This window comes from Mesoplodon bidens (genome assembly GCF_964165515.1).
Source record: "Mesoplodon bidens genome assembly, chromosome: 3".
In the NCBI taxonomy this organism is placed as follows: Eukaryota; Metazoa; Chordata; class Mammalia; order Artiodactyla; family Ziphiidae; genus Mesoplodon; species Mesoplodon bidens.
The window spans coordinates 74730636-74752437 of record NC_138178.1 but is presented as its reverse complement, the minus strand read 5'-3'; the positions used below and the strand labels follow the sequence as shown (position 1 = coordinate 74752437).

The following is a 21802-nucleotide window of genomic DNA, read 5'->3' as shown; positions in this document are numbered from 1 at the left end:
CAGGTACCCAGAAGACAAACTATACATTTTAAGCATTTGGCCAAAGCACCAGAAGACAATGGGCTTAGTGCCATCTTGAAAGTATATACTTTTAGGTACTGAATTTCACTTAGTTTTTCAAACCTAACCTGTAACCAACTCTCAAAACTGGCCAAGGGCTTCCCTGGTGGCGCAGTGGTTGAGAGTCCGCCTGCCGATGCAGGGGACACGGGTTCGTGCCCCAGTCCAGGAAGATCCCGCGTGCTGCGGAGCAGCTGGGCCCATGAGCCATGGCTGCTGAGCCTGTGCGTCTGGAGCCTGTGCTCCGCAACGGGAGAGGCCACAACAGTGAGAGGCCCGCGTACCGCAAAAAAACAAAAAAACAAAAACAAAAAAAACTGGCCAAGAACAAATATATATATGTATTATATTATAATAATATAATATATATATTATTCCATCGTTATGGGATGCATGTTTGGGTCCCCTGAAAATTCATATGCTGAAGCCCTAACCCCCAGTGGGATGGTATTAGGATGTGGGACCTTGAGGGTCATTAGGTTTAACGAGGTCATGAGGGTGCGGCCCCTTGGTGGGATGAGTGTCCTTAAAAGAAACCAGAGCACGCGCTCTCTCCCTCCCTCTCTCTCCACCACGTGAAGATATCACGTGAAGATGGCTATCTGCAAACCAGGAAGTAGGCCCACATCAGACACTCGACAGACTTCCAGCACCCTGATCTTGGACTTCCAGCCTCCAGAACCGTGGGAAATAAAATGTCTGTTGTTTAACCCCCCAGTCTATGGTAATTTGTCATAAAAGCCTGAGTCAATGCAGACATCCCTCCAGCTCCCTAAGAGCACATCACCAACTTGGGAAAGGGGTACACCACCCTCTTGTCACGTGGCAATACCTCCTGCCCAGGGGAGGACAAGAGTGGTCCCTCAGGCTTGCTTCCAAGATGCAGGGAAAATACCAGTCCAACTTCCAAACCTGGCTAAGCTGCCAGTAGTGAGATTCCTCCCACAGGGCCCACACCTAGAGACTGCTCAACTGAGCAGGGTGGAGAAAAGTCCTTTCACAGCCAAACAGGCTTGCCTACCTCCCGGTCTTGTTGGAATCCAGCAGGTCCAGGCCTGAATCCTGACTCCTGGTTAAACTAGAGGGTGACAACTTAGGACAAAGAACCAGGCCCAGAGAGCATCTGCTGGAATGGTGGGCAGGCGGGCCTGGCCTTGGACATGCAGCACATGCCCTGTGCCCTCAAGCAACACACCCCTTGGGGCCTCCATTTTCTCTTCGGTACAGGAAGGCGCTGGCTCTTTTCTACTCCGGAGATGCTCCCATTCTTGCTTGCAGAGGTCAAGCCCTTTCCTTCAGGGCTCCCTATGCTGTGGGGGGGAGAGTGTGCAGGAAGAAATTGAGCTGTCAAAGCAAATGAAAAACTTCCAGTCTAATCAGTGAGGAAACCAAATATCTAAACAAATCTCTCTTCTGGAAAAATAAGAAAATGAAAAAGCAATTACACGTCACATGGCTGATTAGTAATAAATTTCATTTGTGAGTAGATGGCATGAGAGTCTGACTCCTGACTTGCTTTCCCTGAAAAGGAAAACATGATCTGCGATACTCTCTCATTATGGAAAACGAACCCATCCCTGGTGACTCAGCTCAAATCTACATTTGTTGGTGAGGCCTCCCTTGACCTCACACACCCTCCGCTGTGCTCCCATGGCACCTGTGACACCCTTGGCTTGCCTTCTCCACCGTGGCCACCACGGGCAGGGGTTGGCCTTCTTCAGTTTGTCTCCCCCACTCTCCCACAGGGCATATACTCATAGTTGAACCAATCAAGAAATAAGATTTTTTGAAATTGTGGTAAAATAAACACAACATAAAATGTACCACTTTATCCATATTTAAGCGCACAGTTCAGTGTCGTTAAATACATTCACACTGTTGCACAACCATTGCCACCATCCATCCACAGAACACTTTCCATCTTGCAAAACTGAACCTCCAAACCCATCAGACACTAACTCCCCATCCTCCCCCCTCCCCCAGCCCCTGGTACCCACCATTCTACTTTCTGTCACTATAAATGTGACAGCTCTAGGTACCTCATATAACTGGAATCATAGGGTATTTGTTTATTTGTGTCTGGCTTATTTCACTTAACATGATATCCTCAAGGTTCATTCCCGTTGTAGCATGTGTCAGAACCTCTTTCCCTTTTAAGGCTGCATAATATTTCATTGCTTGTATGGGCCACATTTTGTTTAACCACTCATCCACTGATGGACACTTGGGTTGCCTCCACCTTTTGGCTACTGCAAACAATTATTTGCTGCTATGAACATGGGTGTCCCTGCTGTCGATTCTTCTGGGTATACACTAACACAGGGCTGCTGGATCAGACTGCAATTCTACCTTTAATTTTTCAAGGGACCACCACACTTTTCCACAGTGACTGAACAATTTACTTTCCCACCAGCAATGCGCAAGGGCTACGATTTCTTCACATCCTTGCCAACAGTTGTTGTTTTCAACTTTTTGATAATTGCCATCCTCATGGGTGTGAACTGGTATCTCACTGTCCTTTTGATTTGCATTTCCCTAATGACTAGTGATGTGGAGCATCTTTTCATGTGCTTCTTGGCCTCAAGGAATAAGTTTTAAACCAAAGGAATTAACTCCTCCCCCTTAAGAAAAGCACCATCTCTTACTGTGAGTTGTTTCATCAAGTTGGTTGAGTAAGTGGTTTCGATTCAAGACACATTTCCCTTAGAAACACCACCAAAGGTGATGGCCCCCTAGTGAGACCACCCAAGCCCACCTGACAAGCTCTTGAAGCAGGACTAAACCTGGATCCCCATTCTGATAAGCAGAGACCCCGTTCAACCCCAGAGAGCAGAGCCAGAGGGCAATTCCTTCTCTCTGTCCTAGGGGAAGCTCTCCAGCAAAGCATTTACTAACCAGGCGCCATTTCTGTGGCTGGCTTTCCACCCCCTTGCTGAGACCTTCTCTGGCAGCTGGGGACCCAGGCTCTGGGACTCCCATTCCTGCAAACAGCCCTTGACCTACAAGGGCCACGGGTTCTCAATTTTTCCACACTCTCAATTTTGAATATTTTAATTAGTTTTTCTGGATAAGCAGATTCATGTGTTTCAGATCCTGTGTCCTAAATTTGGGCAGGGGCTATGACTCCCACCCTCATTTCTCATGCAGATCTGCTTCTTCCACAGAAGGCTGCCTGACCCCTAATTACCTGAGCTATTCCTGAGGAAGGAAGAGAGTGCAGGGCTGTACACGCCTCACACTACTGTGGGAATGACTCATTTCTGTCCTGTAGTGCTGACACCTGGGCTTTCTTGGGATTCAAATAACTGCCTCTCCTGGAGGAGAATGTTTCACGCCTTTCCCTGGAGGCAGAAGGGATAATAGTAAGAGAGAGCAACAGAAGGGAGGGAAGTGTCTTCTATCCCCAAAGACGAAGGCTGGACCAAGCACTCGTGAAACTCCTCTAAGTAAAATGAAGCTCAAGTCTTAATGTAAAGGTCAGAGAAGGCAAATGATGCTAAAAGCGGAACATCAGCATCCATAAACACCAGGAGGGTACCGATTATTTTTTAAGGAAATAAACAACTTTTCGTGTGTATTTCCTCCATCCTTAACAAAAATTAGAAGAGCTAACCCCTAGTGCAGATGACAGGAATGTCATCCATTCAAAGGAATGTATGTGTGTTTGCTCATGAAATACTTAGTCTTGTCCTCTGAAATGGGTGACGTTATCAACTCCCATTTTACAGATGAGAAAACTGGGGCAGAGAAGGAAAACAAGGTGTCCCAGGAACAGCCCATCAGTAGACTTCTCATTTTGAGACACTCCAGGCTCTAACTCAAATCTCTAAAGGGAATCTGGACCACCAAACATGACCGGGGAGAAAAGCAGTCTGTGGCTCAGCAGAAGGCCTGCTTTCCAACTGAGGAAAACGGACACTCTGAGGCGCTTAGGCTCTGCTTGCTCCAACAGGTGAAAAGGGATTTAAAATTCAGAATACACTATGCTGATAGCAGGCAAGTAGCACCAGAGTCCCCAGGCCCTTCAGGGAGCCTCTGAAACTGGAGTGTTTTTAAGGTTATTTATCCAGTGAAAACAGCTGCAGAACAGGCAGCAGAAATCTTCCAGCACCAACCCCCAGCTAAGGACCAGCAACTGCTTCTCAGGAGAACTACAACGTGCCTGGTCGAGTTAAAAGCATAAATCAATACGCGTTAAAAAGCACCAGTAGCAAAGCCCAGACCTGGACACAGAGCTGGCATCCCCTTTCAAACAAATCATTCCTCACTGCTCCGGGTGGTGCGGTGAGGCCTGGAAACAGCCCTGCGAGGTCTGCCAGCACTGCAGGGGGCCAGGCCCTGCCCACCCCAATTGCAGCAGGCCAAGGCCACGGCCAGCCTGGCCCACGACCTAGCTCGGAGGGGAACCAGGGTCATCGCTCGACTGGATTCCCTTGGAAAGCTGGAAAGCAGCGTCCGGCAATGACCGCACAAGCTCACCTGAAGAGGTTTCACTTTTATTTTTAGAGGAGAGTAAGTCTGGAGGCCATGCTGGCTCCCTCAGTTTCAGCCTGGTCCTCACTCTTACCAGGCACCCCTGATGCCCCCAACAAAGATGAAGTGTATGTGTGTGTGCATTTCTAAAGGCCAGGGCAGCTGTTTCTGAAGGGCTCTGCTGTGTGAGCCGCCTCCTCCTGGGCCTCCCTCACTTACACCTTCACTGGTTCATGCCAGGGACCCCATCAAGAGGCCAGAGAGGCCTCCCTTGCACACTCTCTCCCAGGGAACACGCTGACGCTCAAAAGGCTTGAGTCCCCTCCCAGAGCGCTTGGCTCTCCTGCCCTCCCCACCTCCACGGGCCCTGCCCCACCAGGAGCCTTGCCCCTGGGACCCTGAGAGCCAATACATTCAAGGAGCACTGAAGTCAGACGTCCCCCTACAGCCTCTCGTGCTCTTCAGCAGCTCGACGACCCCACCCCTGCAGCCCACACACTTCATGAGTTCAAAACTTCACTGTAGATATAGGAAAGGAGGTCAGTCCTCCAGTGGTTAGCATGGGGGGAAGGCCGGGGCCTGGAGCCCTGGGGAAAGGCCAGCAGGGCCACCACAGCATGTGGAGAAAAGACAGACAAAAACACGCATCTGTCGGATGCTTTCTACAAGCTGGTTCTGCTGAGCACCTGAGACACAGTATTGCTAATCCTCGCATCATCCCAAACTACAGATGGGGACACTGAGGCCTGGAGCTCCTGCTCCAATACATGCCTACACCTGAGAAAGGGAGGTAGAGGGGTACGTGCAGGGACAGGGGCTTCAAAGCAGGCAGTGCTGCGCATAGGCAGCCCCACGACAAGGACAGATGAAAGGCAGGCACTGTGCTGGCTTGTCCTAGTGAGTTCACATCCACCCTGTTCAACATTCGCATGGAGATTTTACAAGACTCTCTTACAATCTATGCTTGACATTAATGTGCCAGGTTCAAATGATTATGTTTACATTTTCTGTAAGAAATATTCCATCTTACGAGTCTCCTCAGGGGTATGAAGCTTTTTTTTTTTTTTTTTTTGCGGTACGCGGGCCTCTCACTGTTGTGGCCTCTCCCGTTGCGGAGCACAGGCTCCGGACGCGCAGGCTCAGCGGCCATGGCTCACGGGCCCAGCCGCTCTGCGGCATGTGGGATCTTCCCGGACCAGGGCACGAACCCGTGTCCCCTGCATCGGCAGGCAGACTCTCAACCACTGCGCCACCAGGGAAGCCCGGTATGAAGCTTTTAACGATAATCTCTTAGGTGTTAATTATATTCAGAAGTCCTCGTCACACCTAGACAAGTAAACTTCCGGGGAAGGGGAGGTGTGCAGGGAGCAGGCTTCACCTCCAATGGCCCTACGATGAGGCCGTCAAAGGCCTTATCCAGAGCCCTAAAGGAGAGGGAGCACTTAAGTGACAGAGAGAGGTCTTTAAGATTAGCTACTGTCCCTGCCAGGATCCAAAGCAAAAGTCTACTGGCCTCAACAAGAAAACAATGCAAGAAACAGAAGCAAATGTCTGCTCCCAGTGATGCGGCTGCTTCCAACCAGACCTTCCTAAGAACTCCATCTCTCTCTACATTGTCTCAGGATCTGAGGACTGGAAAAGCCATAAGAAACAGCCTAGAGGGTCCCTGTCATTCAGAGGGAAGAATGTGAGTGGTCAGCAGCTGCAGAGGAGGCAGTGCCCACCGGACCCCCTGAGGCTCCCCCCTGCTCCCCTGCATCAGGCACACCACACAGCAGAGCCCAGCCCGACTGCTTGCCTCCAATTAGGCGCCCAGCTCCATGTAGTTTGAAGCCTGCCACCGACACAATTGGTGCTGATGAGTGATTCATTAAACCCTATCTATAGGGAACTTCTGGAACAAGGCTTCCCTCCAGAGGGATGAGGAAGCCTTGACACAGGGCTAGAATCACAAGTGAACTTTCCAGGGGTTCTAAGATTTTTATTCACCTCAGTGTACAAAAAGCCTGATGAAACAATGATTTTAAAGACTGCTTTCAAGTTCTATGTAGTAGTAACGGGCCTGATAAAATGTTTCAGCTGGCAGAGTTATCATGACAAGATGAAAATAAATTTGTTGTGAATAGTGTTGTAAAGAGTGCTTCAAAGTGAATGGGGGGATGGGGAGAGGAACGGAATTTGTCCCTTTAAGAAGTCTTCTGTTTCTTGAGGTCTTCCTAGGTGCCAGGCACTGGGCCGCGTCCTGGGAATTCAAGGATGACCAAGGTACCATTCCCTTCCCTGACCAGTGGGATAAAACAATTTGGGGGTGATGCACTAATAGGGGTATAAGGAGAGAGCCGTGAGACCATCCAGCATGCAGGATCAAGAGGGGGAACTGTAGCTAATTCTGAAAAGAGTTTGCCAGAGGGCAAATTGGTAATACAGTTGTTCCAAGCAGAGAGGCTCCCACCTGCCAAGGCAGAGAGACTTGAATGGGTACAGCCTGTTTCAGAAACAGCCGGAGCTGCTGTTCAAAATGTCTTAGATGATGGCAGGTTGCAGTCCTCTATCAGACAGCCAAACCAATGACTTCCAAATTAAGAATAATAAAAAGCAATCACGGAGAGATCAGTCTAAAACTTTCAAAATGTAAAACTGAAGAGCTACCTATACACTAACTTAGTGTAGCCTCAACTAAGGAAGTGACAAAGTGGATTCTGAAAATACCCAAGAAGTATGAAGCCAAATATAGAAAAATATCTAACAAAATACAACCAATGTGAGACCCAATGCCAGCAATAACAGTGTTTGTTACTGTTCTCTATTAGGATTTCTGGCTGGTAAACACCTGAACTACATAAAAACTGCCCAAGGGCACACATTTAAGAATAATAATGAAAGTTTTACCACATATTTTAAGTAGAACAATGGGAAGTAAATCTTGCTTATTTTTAAAAATGAATCAATAGGTTTTTTAAATCTCTAACCTCAAAAGAAATATTTTAGAAGTTGTCATTTTCTAAAGTCCTATCTTAAATCCCAAATTGTAAAAGGCACACTAGGTATAACAACTTCGCCAAAGTTGCTTACATCACTTAGGAAGACCCTAATTCTCTCATGCTAGCTCACTGTTGCAGTAGAACAATCTTAATTCAAAACCATTTCCCAACGGTTCCTACAGAAGCTTGCAGTCTCCACATTTTCCTGCAAACCGGATTCCCAGGAACCAAGCCAAACAGCAAAATCTAAGGGCAGTGGGGTAATTGCTATCTTCATCCATAGGGCACTGTTAATTCAGGACCCAAGAGGCTAAATTTCCTTTCTGGCCACTAGATGGCGCCTATGCATTAGTGAGGTGGGCAAAGTGCACACTGGACGCTCTTGGGCACCAGCAGAAATTGACAAATGAAAGAATTAAGAGAGAAAGCATAATAAACAGATCTCTGAAATGGATGCTGCACTGCAGGCACTGGCCACTGTTTACTGAAAAAAGGTAAAATCACACAACTGTGTTTAACAAGCAAATTGCAATCTTGTTAATAAGCACCTTAGCAAAATAAAGCTTTATTACAGAACATTTATTGAGTACCTACTATGTGCCAGGCTCTGACAATGGCAGTCAAATGTCAAGTGCGTCCTATATTTCCGGCACTACCCAAATAACATCTCTGTTCAAGGATGTCATGTCATGAGCAGTAGCAAGCTAAAGTCTGAGGGCTCAGTATATGCCAGCCTCTGTTCTAAGCACTTGACATATGTATCAGTTCACTTCGTTTTTATGAGTAAATGTCTGGAATAGGTTCTATTAAAATATAATATTACAGGGCTTCCCTGGTGGCGCAGTGGTTGAGAATCTGCCTGCCAGTGCAGGGGACACGGGTTCGATCCCTGGTCCGGGAGGATCCCACATGCCATGGAGCAACTGGGCCTGTGTGCCACAACTACTGAGCCTGTGCTCTAGAGTGTGCGAGCCACAACTACTGAAGCCCATGTGCCTAGAGTCCGTGCTCCACCACAAGAGAAGCCACCACAGTGAGAAGCCCGCACGCGGCAACGAAGACCCAACGCAGCCAAAAATAAATTAATTAATTAATTTAAAAATAAATTATAATATTACAGATGAGGGAACTGAGGCACAGGAAGATTAAACAGTTTGCTTGAGACCTTAGCTATTGAGCAGCTGAGATTCAAACCCAAGCCCTTTGGCTGCACTGCTCTCTACAGCCTCATAAAATGACAGCAGCTCAGGTACCAGACAAAACAAATCACTGTTAACCGGCACAGCAGGGGGTATGACATCAAAAGGAATAAGGGGGAAGTCAGGTCTATAGAAATGAGGGTAATCAAGAAAAGCTTCAGGAAGCAGAAGGAATCTGAGTTCGAAATTAAAGGATGGCATCTCAGATGTACTATAACCACAGGAAGGTATTCGAGGGACAGGAATTAACTGACTTAGTGTCCCATCTTTAGACAGTTACAGTATTGTCCCTATTTCACAGATCTGAAACCTAGAGATTTTTTTAAGTGAAAAAAAATTCCTCTCCCCCCCAATTTTTCTGACCTTAATTTTTTAAATATATTAGAAGATGGTTTTATTTTGTTGTTTAATGAGAAAAGGAGAAAACTCTCCCCCAACTATTTCAAGTCTCTACATTTCTGTTGAGACTCAGAAAAGTTAACTTGTTCAGGGCCTGGGAACTAACTGACAGCGAAGGAGAAACGAGAACCAGGTGACCTTGCTGTGCTCTAGAGTAGCACTTTCCACTATTCAGTTTGGAGGGGGGGAGGGGGACAGGGAGCAGTAAAGAGGAAAAACATGCCAAGCCATGAACACAGCAGGAGCAAAACCATGGAGACAGGAATGGGCTTACTTACCGCACAGCTAGAGCCCATTGCCGGAGAGTGCTGGGAATTCACACAGGATCCCTACAGCAAAGTCTCAGTAGGACGGATTACAGCCCAAGATGGGGGCCCTTGAACTTGATTCCTGGACCATGATGCGGCACCACAAAAGGCACATGCTGAGTATCTGGGTCTGGCAAGTCCATCAAAGCAGAGGGAGGGCGCAGGAGTCAGAGTGCCCGGCCCAGAGGCCAACCAAGCATCTCCTCTAAGAGTCCATGCAGGTCTGGACTGGACCAGGGTGGAGCCAGAAATGCACAAATCTGAACAATTTCAAGTGACTCAGTGAGGTAGAAAGGAAACATTCAATGAATGAGTCTCCCCAGAAAAGGGCTGATGAACTGAAATTTAACTAGGAATTCCATCCTGATCCAACATTTGTTGTTGAAATTCTTACTGAGGTAATGTCAGACAGAAAATCCCAAATATATCGCTTGACAAAGTAAAGCAGCAATACAAAAGAATTTCCTGTGATTAAACTATACCATGCTGTGACCTCACATGTGCCATGAACTCATTATCCACAGAAATCAGACAACAGAACTAAGGAAGCTGAACAGCAGATCTTCCTCTGTCGCTGGTCTCTTTGTTCATTTGTTTTCATGACAATCTGAGTTCCTCTTTCAAATTCGGAGTCTGTGAGCTATTGGTAGGTATTACCCCACTACTATGAGACCCCAGAAAATTAGGTGGGGAGAATAAACACAGGATGACACTGATAATCTGAGCACAACTGCTGAGGATTTTGCAACCTAAATATAATTAATAGCTGATGACTTAAAACTATTGCCAGCTGATAGAGAAAGGTAGATCATGGACCTCTCACCTGGGCTTTCTTTCTATGCTTACTACTTTTCTCCAGGAGGTTATTAAAGGTCACTAGTATGCTTCCAATTTTGGAAAAACTGTTATAAACTCACCTCTCTCTAATCATCATCAGACTTTTCTCCCTTAGACTGTTATTAACTACAATTTGCCTAACTCAAATTGGTACTGTCTCACGTACTTAGTCTAACATGTATTTCCAATAATCAATTTTATAGAGACAAACCACTGACTGTATTTTATGTGAGAGGATAAGCTGAAAGTAGCCATCCAAAATATCTAAGGAAAATTTTAAAGTTCTGCTCTATAAAACATTTATGCTTTAAGACTGTCAACATATATTTGTTCTCTCACGTCAAGAGTAATTCAGAAAGCAGTATGCATACACCTGAATTACCAACCTGACAAATAATTCCAAAGCCAGTTTAAAGAAAGCTAGTGACAGGTTTAAAAAAAAAAAAAAAAAAGTAGCCATACAAAAGTATACAAAAAACAGCAACAATAATGTACTTGAAACTGTCAGAACTCGGATGAATGGATGGAAATACACACACACAATTCTGAACAAGTGGCATTTTTTATTATATAACTATTACTAAAGTAGATGCTTGTCTTGTTAAGGGGACTAAGAGGCTAAGGAGTGATACAAAAAATAAACTTTCAAACCTCCCTCCCCCAAGAACTTTCTGGACTAGGAATAGAATACTTTCTCAAGTCTTTAAAATATAAATGCTTAAATTTAAAAAAAAATTTTTAAGGCTTCCAGACTATCACAATGTGAACAATTTAAAGCAGGTATAGCTATCTCTGCAGCATTTGGTGGTACCTGTCTTATGCATGCACATTTTCCCTATGTGGCTAGCCTCCAATCTATTTCAAATAAGAAACCATCAGCAGTCATACGTGGGTCACTCAGCTCCATCGACACATCCCCAGCAACTGACCAAGTAGCCATCACCAGCACTAACCAAGGAGACGACCAATATGAGAATAAAGGCAGTCCCTGCATCCCTACCTACCTTTCCCCATCATAAATAGTAGCAACAATACACCGTAAAAGTTATTGCAATCATAGGCATTCATCCCTCATCATAAAAGAAACTTTCTGTTGTGTTCCAGTAAAATCTGAATAGCAACCTGTAAGTTTAAAAATTCTTCTAGTCCAGGGCAGAAAAAAGAAAGAAAAATGAAAGCCTTATTTACTAGTTTGTTTCTTTAGTGTTTTAAACAAACATAGCAAGTAATTTCTATGTTTTGACTCATATATTTAAAATCATATGTAGGATAGTTTATGATATCAGAACAAATTGTTAAACTTAAAGAATTGAGTCCAATAAGTACTCAACATGTATTTATTGAGGAAAAGAGGAAAGAGAAAAAAACATTTAATTCAAGTAAAGAAATATCAATATTTCCTTCAGATTTTGAAATTAATCAATTTCATAAGCCTTAAGTGAAGCTGGCATAAGTGGAAAAGTAGAGAAATCTTCTAAACGTATTATTTGGGATTTTACAACATGAGTAAAACTGATGATTTAAAAATGGAAAAAAAAATAGAAAACAATTTAGTCTTCAAACTTCAAAAGTCTCAAAATCAAAGACTGTTAATATTTTGAGTCGAATATAACCAAAACAATTTATCAAAAGAAACGAACTTCACCATGCCCAGGGAATGTGCATCTATTGAGATAACAACCTAACTTGTTTTTAAGGACCTTCTGTTTACCAACCGTTTTACACCAAATGTATGCCCCTTCCTCAGAAGAAATCAGTTCTTTCCAGATCCTTGGGGGTTGGTATAAGTGTGGTACTTATTTCAAAGTTTTAATCTTTCCAAATACTGAAAATCCTCCCCAAATGTCAACAAGTCTCAATGTGCAAAAACATTAGGACTGTTGTTCCCCCCCACCCCCCCACCCCAGTTTAAGCCAAATCATTTCTTTACAAATAACTGGAAAAGTTCCTCTTGATAATTGGATCCCAAACACCATTTTCAAGGAGAGGTCAGAGTGCTTCATTCATAATTCAACTTGTCTTTAAAGTGTTCAGAATTTTCCTTTGGAACATCTCAGACAGAGAAATCAAGAAACTATATCCCAAGCACGCGTGCAACTATTATATATTTAGTACAATTGAGAGGCATGCATCTCTTGGACTCAGATAGCACCTGTCATAAGTTGGCTAAGAACAGCAGTTCAAAGCAAGTTGGCCTGTGGGCATAAATACCTCTTCTATAAACTAGGGTTGATTTTTAAGTGAGTTTTGAAAACAAATCGAAAAAAATCACAACCCAGAGAGAAACATGGCTTGGACATTTTACAATTAAAAAACATTTCAAGATTTAATTGCCTCCTCAGTCTCTTTCTTACCCCCTCACACTTTTAAAAGCAGTCAAGTATTTTAAATTAAATAAGGCCTTACAATTAAGAAAGTTCTCTAAAGATTTCCAGAAAGCTAACTAAGCAATGTGTAAATCCAAAAAATTTAAACCAAGTAAGTCCCATCTTCCTTATAACTCAAAACGTGCTGTGAAACATTCATGTACACACCTGTAACTCCTACTAAAGTTTTGGCAAATGGTAACTACGACACTGTCCATTTTTAATCACAATTGTCATAACCAACGTTAAAAAGAAGGTAGCGCAGCTGATCGAGATGGGTGACTGTCTCATGGATGTCACAGCCTGCCAGCGAGAATGCAATAGTAGGGAAGGTATTAATAAGGCAAGCGGTGCCACACAGGCCTTCAGAAGATCAACAACACTGATTTGCTTCCTGTCTTAAGTCTACAGAAATGTTTTTAAAGGGCCTTTAAAATGTTATTCGAGAACTGTGAACCCTGTGCTGAGTCTGAAAAAGATCTGAATTTTCAAGAAACTTTGTTTCATACACGATTATACAAAATGCCCCATGGACAAAAGTGAAGTTCTCTTTCTGTGCAGGCTCGGGCATCACTTAACAAAGGATCCAGCTTCCATACAGCAGGTGCTCAATAAGTGCTGGCTGGATTCAGTTGCTTCTTACAGCTCATTCTTACAAAACAAATGAAACCAGATTTAAAAGGAAGCTACTGTCCCTGGAGGGCTCTCCTTGGCAAAACTCTAAGGCAACAAGTGAAAACGATACAGTTGATATTCATTACTGCCCTGATCTTGCAACAATAAGAAGAACAGGAAACATTTTTATTAGTAAACTGAGCCTCAGATGAAGACCAAAAACAAATATAAACAACAATTATTCTTTACGGTCTTTTCCTATTAGAAGGCCAAGGTAAATCTGGATAAAGACGAAACAGTTTGAAAACAAAAATGCCTTTGCTATGTTTTTTAATCTTTTGTTCAATAAGAAATTTTAATTAAAAAAATAATCACTGTATACCTGAAAAGGCTGCTGTATCCTAAAAAGATTCTCTTTCCTGCTCAGATTCTGGAGCTATTTAAGAAATAAAACAAGCAACAAAGAAGAAAAAGAAAGCCCACTGCATTAAAATGAACAGTTCTTCCTCAGTTTTTACTACCAGGTTGGTTAATATGGGATATCAAAAAAAGACAGTGGAAATTCTTTATCATCTTAAACATTACATTCTTTCTTGTTCGAAAACACATGTAAGGAAACTGGAATAGAAAATGCCATCCAGACTCGGCTCCTAAACTCTCATCTTGGAAAGACCAACATCGTTTCAGATTCAGTTAAGGATTTTACTGTCACAAATCGGACTTTCACTACTAGCACTTGCGTTTTTTTTTAACCCAACCCCTTAATCCTTAATGTGAGCTATGTCTAACCAAGATTCTTTTTTCCTGTCTGTCCTTTTCTCCTATGGCATTGAATCTCTGCTGTTAGTGCTTCAACGATCAGTTTGTAGGTCATGGATCTGAAAAACTCCATAAATTAAAAAAAGAGAGACATCAACCTGCTGGACAAATTTACTTAATAATTTTAATCTAGATTCTATGTTCAAAGTAACACAACGCATTCTTTTCAACCTTAGCATATTTCTTTTTTTAAAAAGCCCATATTACATTTGGGATATAATTCACATACCATAAAAATCACTCATTTAAAGTGTACAATTCAATGGTTTTTAGTATTTTCAGAAGGTTGTGCAACCATCGCCACAAACTAATTTTAGAATATTTTCATCACCCCAAAAAGAAACCCTGAATCCATTAGCAGCCACTCCCCACCCCCTCCTCCCCCAGCCCTATGCAACCACTAATCTACTTTCTGTCTCTATGGATTTGCTTATTCTGGACTTCATATAAATGGAATCATACAATACGTGGTCTTTTGTGACTGACTTCTTTCACTTAGCATGTTTTTAATGTTCTTCCAGTCAACCTTAGCATATTTCTTAACGTTGGACTTTTCTAATCCTTCTGACAAATCAAACATATAACCTTTTAAACTTCAAACCCACGCCCCACCCCTCCACAAAAGTACCGTTTACTTGCTATTTCCCTCTAGAGAGGCTAAACTATAATTTGCTATTTAGGTTCTTTCCAAACTTCTTATTCTGGATTCTTCTCCTGGTAATAAAACAGCAACTTCTTTTAACACCAACCTTTCACATACCTACATTTCTCTGACAATAAGATATGACTGTGCCTGGGGCAGAAAGATGACAGATCTTTTTAATGAGATGGCCACAATACATTTAAAGTGCACATTAACTTTTTATATATAAAAAAAGCATCATATTATTTGGCTATCACTCCTAACTCCCAAACCTCCCTTCTTCAGATGCACTGTTCACAGTACATTGATACAAAAGTCTGTATGACTTCATCTGCTTCGAAACTTCTAGATTTTCTAAGTTAAAGATTTCAAAAATCATCCCTATTGCTATCACACTCTGAGAGAAAACACTAATCCTTAAACAGGCCAACACAATATTAATCAACAGCACCCCAGTCTTTATTATATTATACTAGACAGTCAAAAGAATGTTGGTCTCTGATAGGACTCAGTGGTTTATTGCTATCAGAAGTAAGCGTTCCAGCACCTTTTGGACTAAGAACTGAACACACGCTGACACTGAGCATATCATTTACTCCTGAAAACTTCCAAGCTGTAGGGAGGAGCAGGTAGTGAGTTAGAACTTCAACAAACCATAATGAGGATTGGGGTGCTTTCTGGCCATCCATCAAGTTTTCAGAAACCAACCATTTTCAAGGGATCCTTGAGCAAAGCTTTGGTATCTAGGACTATAAAAGTATGTTAAAATGCCCCTACCCCTCCTGACTGTTTTCTCAGGGAAAAAAACCACCTTTCACAAAGAATATTTTTCACGAAGAGCTCCAAACATGATATCCTATTTTAAAATGCCGGAGTCCTGCATGGGAGAAGCAAGGCCATTCCTGCTGTTGTGAATTTCAGAACTTACTAACATTAAACAATAAAACTAGAGACACGACACAGTTCAACCACATGCTGTAGTAAAATGGATTAACTCTCCTGTGTCTCCTAAGCTATATTTAGCTTTTAAAGGCTAGAAACCCTCGTCTGTCCCCCCAAACACCATCTGCGAGCCTTAGAAGGGAGCCGAAAGCCCTTCGCCCAATCCAGCCAGAGGAAAGTTTAGAAAACAAAGAACAGGAGAGTTCAGACTTGTAGAAGGTCCGGACTCAATCAGCGTCTTACTCCATGAAGTAAACACGCTAATTCTATAAAAATCTGCTCTTACTGCATCATGGACTCATTTCTTACAAAACGTTTAAGAAGGGTTTGTTTACAGGAACAGCCTTTCCGAATTGCCCCTATGATGAGGACAGACAGCCCCCGCTGCCTCCCGATTCCCCCCTCACTCTTCGAGGCTCCGTCGTGATTTTTCAAAGTTAATTGGCACCACCTGCATACCCTCGGCAAGCATTACTCACCAACACGCCCTCGTCGTTCCTAGCCCCAGTTCTGTGGCTGCATTTAAACTTTAATCGTGTTCAAGTTACCCTGCCATCGCGAATGTACCAGTAAGCCTCACTTTAATGTTTTGAGAAGAACAGGACTCCCTCCTTTCCTCCCTCCACACACCGCGGGGCCCTAAGTTCTCACTCCTTCCCTCCCTCCCCGCACTTCCCTACCCCTACCCGACACTACCAAAACAAAAGCTATCAGATTGCAGGCGAGAGCGTGTGGAGCGATATTGCTTATTAACTATGTACAAAGGAAATGCGGGCAGCGGGGGAGGGAGTGCAACAAAACTCTGGCCACGAAACCCAGCCCAAGGTTGCGCGCTCGCAAAACAAAACACCCTCCTCCGCACCCCCGCCGCCGCAGATCCTGGCGCCCCTTAAACGACGACGCACGACACCTCTCGCCAGGGCCCGGCGTCTCGGTGCCCCGGAGCGGCCGTGTGGCTGCAGCTACAGCCCCGCGTTGCGAGCACGTGTATGGAAATGCAAGTCGGCTCCGACCACACACCCACTCCCGCACACTCGGATGCTGCCCTACCACCCCTAGCCCTGCCAGGAGGAGGAGAGCGTCCACCCGCCGGTAGAAACTGGGAGAAGCTCCCAGCACCCTCTGAACTGGGGGTCCGGACGCGCTCCCCGGAAGAGCCCAACTGACGCAGGGCCCCTGACCTCGCACTTTTCCAGGGGCTTCATGGAGTGGTGGGGGGCCTAGGCGGGAACGCTCCCCGCACCCCCGAGCAGCACTGAGCAGCCCCGGGAAGCCGGGGACTGGCGACCCGCCGCGGGTCCGGCGAAAGCGACAGGGAAGGCCAGGAACCCAAAGAGCCCAAGGGACAAAGCGCGTTGGGCGACAGGAGGCCGCGCTGGAATGTTTGGAAACCTATCCTGGGGCTGCGAAGCCTCTCCTCCAGGCACCTCCTCCAGGGCACCTTGCACCCCCAAGGCCAGTAAGCTGCCCGCTCCCGCCACCGGGCACCGAGTCTGCCCCAGCCGCGAGGTGGCCGCGCGAGCTGTCACCGCCGCCTGCGCGGTGCGCGGCCCCGCGCGCCGGGAGGGGCGCGAGGTGCGGGAAGCCGGGCGCGAACTTCCCCGCTGGAGCCCGCGGGCCGCCCGGGAGTGAGCGCTGCGGAGACAGCCGACCCCCGGGGCAGGGCTCTAGGGACAGCGAAAGAGAAAGCCACCGAGGTCCTTCCCGCGTGGGGATGCGCTGAGCTGGGGCCCGCGGGGCTCCAAACTAACGAGCCTGGGCCCCGGGGCCCCTCCGGCCTTCCGGCCGAGCCCCTCGGCGCCCCGCCCCGCGGCTCCCGAGACCGGGAGCCCGACAGCTGCGACGGTGGCAACTCGTGTTTCGCAAACAGGGCGCAGCCCCTCAGAGGAAAAGTTCCCGCAGTGGCCGCGGGCGGCGGGCACATACTCACTTTCTCCACTCGTCGGCCAGAGCGAGAGCGCGGCGGAGAAAAATAGGAGCCCCCACAGCGAGGTCGGGGACCCTCCTCCGGAGCCAGACTTCATTCCTTTTATTTGGGACGAAATTCCCCTTTCTCAAAAAAAAAGGGGGGTGGGAAGGAAAAGAAAAAGTCTCAAACTCAGTCTTCGCCCCCCCTCCAAAAACAAGGGCGAAGGCAACAATACTCCAAAGGCGGCGCCGGCCGGGGGTCCGCGGGGCTGCGCGGACGGGGCGGGCGGCGGCGCTGGGCGGCCCCTCAGCGCCGGCAGCCGCGGCCGAGGACTCGGCGGAGTCGGGAACCCGATGCGCGCCGGGGCGGGCTGTCGGCGTCGTCGGCCTCCATTTTCAAACCCAAAGAGACAAGAGGGAGGAAAAACTGCAAAGAAAGGGGGCAAAGCCCAAATCCGTCTCGGCGAGGAAGGACAAATCCGACCCCAGACAGAGGAGGAGGCTGTCCGACGCCCGAGCCTCCGCGGCGGGAGGGCGCGACGCAGTTCGCAAGATTGCCCCGAAGTCCGGGTCGCGGGCGAGGCCGACCGGGGGCAGAAATACGGAGTAAAAATGAATGAGCGGCTCCCCCTCCTCCTCCTCCTCCGGGCTCCGCTCGCCGCCGCCTCCTCCCTCAGCTCCGCCGCCGCCGCCGCCGCGAGCTCCTTCCCAAATCCAGGACACACACAAAGCGGCGGGCCGACCGCGCCGCGCTCAGCACTCCCGCCGCGCCGCCCGGGCTCCGCGCCGCCGCCGCCGCCCGGCCCGCGCCGGCCCCCGCCCGCCGCCGCCGCCGGCTCCGCGCGGGGGCTCCGGCTCGCTGAAGGTCAAAGCCGAGGCGCGCGGCGCGCCGTGGAGCTCCCCTCGCGCGGGAGGGGCGTGGAGGGCCCGGGGAGCGGGGCCGAGGGTCTGCAACCTCCAGGCACGGGCGCGCCGGGGGCAGGCTCGCTGGCGGCGTCCCTCTCCCTCGCTCGCCTCTCGAGTTCGCCTGGTGCGCTCGCTCCTCCTCGGGTTTTTTTCCTTTTTTTTTTTTTTTTTTTTCCGCTCAGCAGAGTTAATGCTGGTAAACAAGAGCCTCAGCCTCGCCGCGCCGCTGCCGCCGCCGCTGCCACACACTGGGGGCTCGCGCGCGCGCGCTCTCGGGGCCGCGCACACTCGCCCGCGCGCACACTGGAGCGGCCACAGCCGCAGCCGCGGCGCGCGGAGGGCCCGGCCCAGGCCGGCGCGCGCCAAGAGCCGGAGCCTGGGATCTCGGGGCAGTGCGGAGCGGAGCCCGGGCGTGGGATGCGAAGCTGCGAAGCACCGCCCCCGCCCCCTGCCCGCGCGGGCACACGCGCGCGCGCCCACACGCTCTCGCCCCCACCCGCACTGCGCCGGCCACCCTGCACGCGCCCTCCCCTCCCGCAAGACTCCAAAAACAATGCCCCCGGCGCCGGTCCCGGCAAGGCGGAGGAGCTAGCAGGGGAGGGGAGGAGGGGCTGGGTTGGGCGGTGGGGGCGGGCGGGGAGTGCGGGGCCCGAGAGGTTCATTGAAAACAACAACAGCAAGGCTGGAAAACGCGTTTCCCCAGTTCTTGAAAAGCTTCATTGTTTCTTGCAGCTGTTGCAAAAGAAATAAATAAGTGCGTGCATGCGGCATTTTTTCGCAGCCTGCTGGAAAGCTCGAACGTGGCGGGAGGGGCATACCTGGGAGAAAGGAGACCCCCAGTCTACTAAGTGGGCACATTCGCGCAAGGCTGGGGCAGCCACGGCGTCGCCATCGGGGAGCCTACAGTTCCAGGGCTCGCGGGCAGCTAGGGCGAAGGGCGCGGCTCGCGTGGCTCGGCCCCGGGAGCAAGGGGAGACGGCCCGCTGGGGCCCGGAGCCGGGGAAGGGGAGCCCAGATAGGCTGCCCCGCGTGCCCAGCGCGCGTCACCGCGGCGGCCGCCAGGGGGCGCGGCAGGAGCCCGGCAGGGCTGGCCCGCGGAGTGTCGCCTCCCTCCCTCCGGGAGAGGAAATATGGGGGCCCGGACTGGGGGCCGGCCGGGCTGGGTAGCGCTGGCCCGGCCTCCGAGACCCGCGGCGGGTCCAGAGAGATCCTCGCGGATTCGCGCTTCTCCTGGCTCCACCACGTGGGCGGCTGAGGGGAGCGGCCAGGGCGCGTGCACGGTGCGGGGCTCCGGGGGCCCCGAGGCTAGGGGGCGTGTCCGAGGGGTTCCCCGAGGAAGGGGTGGGGGGACCGGGGCCGAGACGGGTCTCCCGGTTGGGTTCGCGACAGACGAACACGCCTCACGCAAGCACGATGAGTGGTCACTGCGGAAACCCACCCGCACCTGCCTCGGGTCCTCCCGGGCACGTCTTTCTTGCCTCCTTCGCTCTGTAAGTGACTAGAAACTACCAGCCCAGTCTCCTCTGTGGTTTTCTTGAATGTGCCCAAGGAGAGGTTTCCCCAAAGAGAGACTGCCCTAGGACTGACATCTAATGAAAAACGCTGCGGAGACCAGGTCCTCAAAGCGGGAAACAGCCCAGCAATGGCTAGAGAGAGGAGTTTGAAATACGTGGACTTTTAAAAATAGTGATTGGACCACGTGTCGCCTTTAATGTGGTCCGGTTTCATGACTCAGGCTAATTGCTATCAATAATAAGTAAAAAGAAGATGGCTAACAAAAGAGTTGTGAATGTCGAGATTGAGTAGAAGTGTTAGTCTCATAAACAATCAGGCTGTCTGGTAAGAGGGGATCTGTTCTAAAGGAAAGTAGGTTTCTTTTTTTTACTCTAATTGTAAAAGATTTCCGCGTTACATTATGCATCCCATCATTCGTAAAGAATTTTTTAAATTAAAAGCTGAAAACAAGTCAAAAGCTATTATAATGGAAACCTAGCCCTTTTCCCCCTATATTTATTCCCTAGATCATTTTTCCCCTTGGAAATTTTTAGCTCAATTCAGTGAGTCAGTTGGATAGAAGGGAAATAAATCTTTTTTTACTTAAGAAAGTCATTCATATGGGATTGTTTTGTTTAACTGAAATTCAGCTGAATTTTTAAATAAAATGTTCCAGTTTTAGATATTCCTGGACATTAACAAAGAAAGAAATATATTTGAATCTTTAAAAAGAAATTTAAATTTAGCATGTATCATTTTAAAAGTAGGCACTACGATATGAATAATTAAAATTTGGTCTACTAATTTTTAAATATTTTTTCAGACAATTCCCTATATGAGGTTGGTTTCAATGCCTACAGATCCATTCTGCAATTAAATGTAAAAGAATATCGATATTATATTTGCATTATATTTAATATTCAGAATTTTGTAATACATACTTGTAAATTAAGACAAAAGTTTAGAGCTGATTTTTTAAAAGAATGATGCTAATATAAGATCTTTAAATACTTCACAATATATATTTTAGTATTAGTAAATTCATTCAGTTGTCCCTGAGAACATAAGGGGGTATATGGAATAAAGAGAAATGCATACAGTTATTTAAATTGTAGGGCGTTTTTTTAACCAAAATGAGCTTTCATTTGTGATTTTTTTAATGTTTTTTTTCCTAAAGTGCTAGGACGTCAATAAGGTTAAATTATTTTAGACAGTGAAGTTAAATGTTTATCATATAGCTTAATATTTAGAAAAAAAATCAAAATTTAGGTTGCCTTTCGGATCTACCTTGATTACACAGACAAAGAAGGTGATTTGCATTTTCTTCAATTATTACATTCTACATACCAAAGTCAAGCTTATTTTTTCAACCTTGGAAATAAAATCAGGTAGTAAAACATTAATTGGAGTATTTGCTTTACAACTGCATTGCCAATGCGTCACACATTTTGTTTTTTGCAATTTTCCCCAGGTATCTTATAAATTTCCCTTACTTTGGAACTAAAACTGGTTGCTCATTTTCACTTTATAAAAACTGTTTACTTGAAAAGAGTTATATCTCAAATTACTGTGCTAAATGTACCAGATCCCCCCCCCGCCAAATGTAATATATACCAAGTGAAAAATATGAGAAACAGCACAAATGACAGTTGACAAGTAATACAATATATTGTGATATATTCCCAGAAAGGAATGTCATTCAACAGCGAGTGAATAAACTACAGCCACATACAACATGAGCAGATCTTTGAAACAATATGTTAAGTAAAGAAATGCAAGTTCCGAAAAACTATACACATAATACCATTTTGATAAAGCTCTTAAAAGCAGGGAAAACAAAAACTATGAGGCA

At 46.9% G+C, this 21802-nt stretch overlaps 1 protein-coding gene across 2 annotated transcripts in view; it reads right to left on the bottom strand.

Annotated features, from left to right (window-relative positions):
• Positions 1-18338, bottom strand: part of IGF1R (insulin like growth factor 1 receptor) — a 320684-nt gene extending 302346 nt beyond the window's left edge. The window contains exon 1 of one of the 2 annotated variants that reach the window (XM_081228790.1): positions 17573-18338. In XM_081228790.1, the coding sequence (XP_081084916.1) occupies positions 17573-17666 (94 nt within the window). In that variant the 5' untranslated portion in view covers positions 17667-18338. The remainder of the gene's footprint in view (positions 1-17572) is intronic. The other variant, XM_081228791.1, reaches the window with a different exon arrangement.
• Between the last annotated feature and the right edge of the window lie 3464 nt (positions 18339-21802).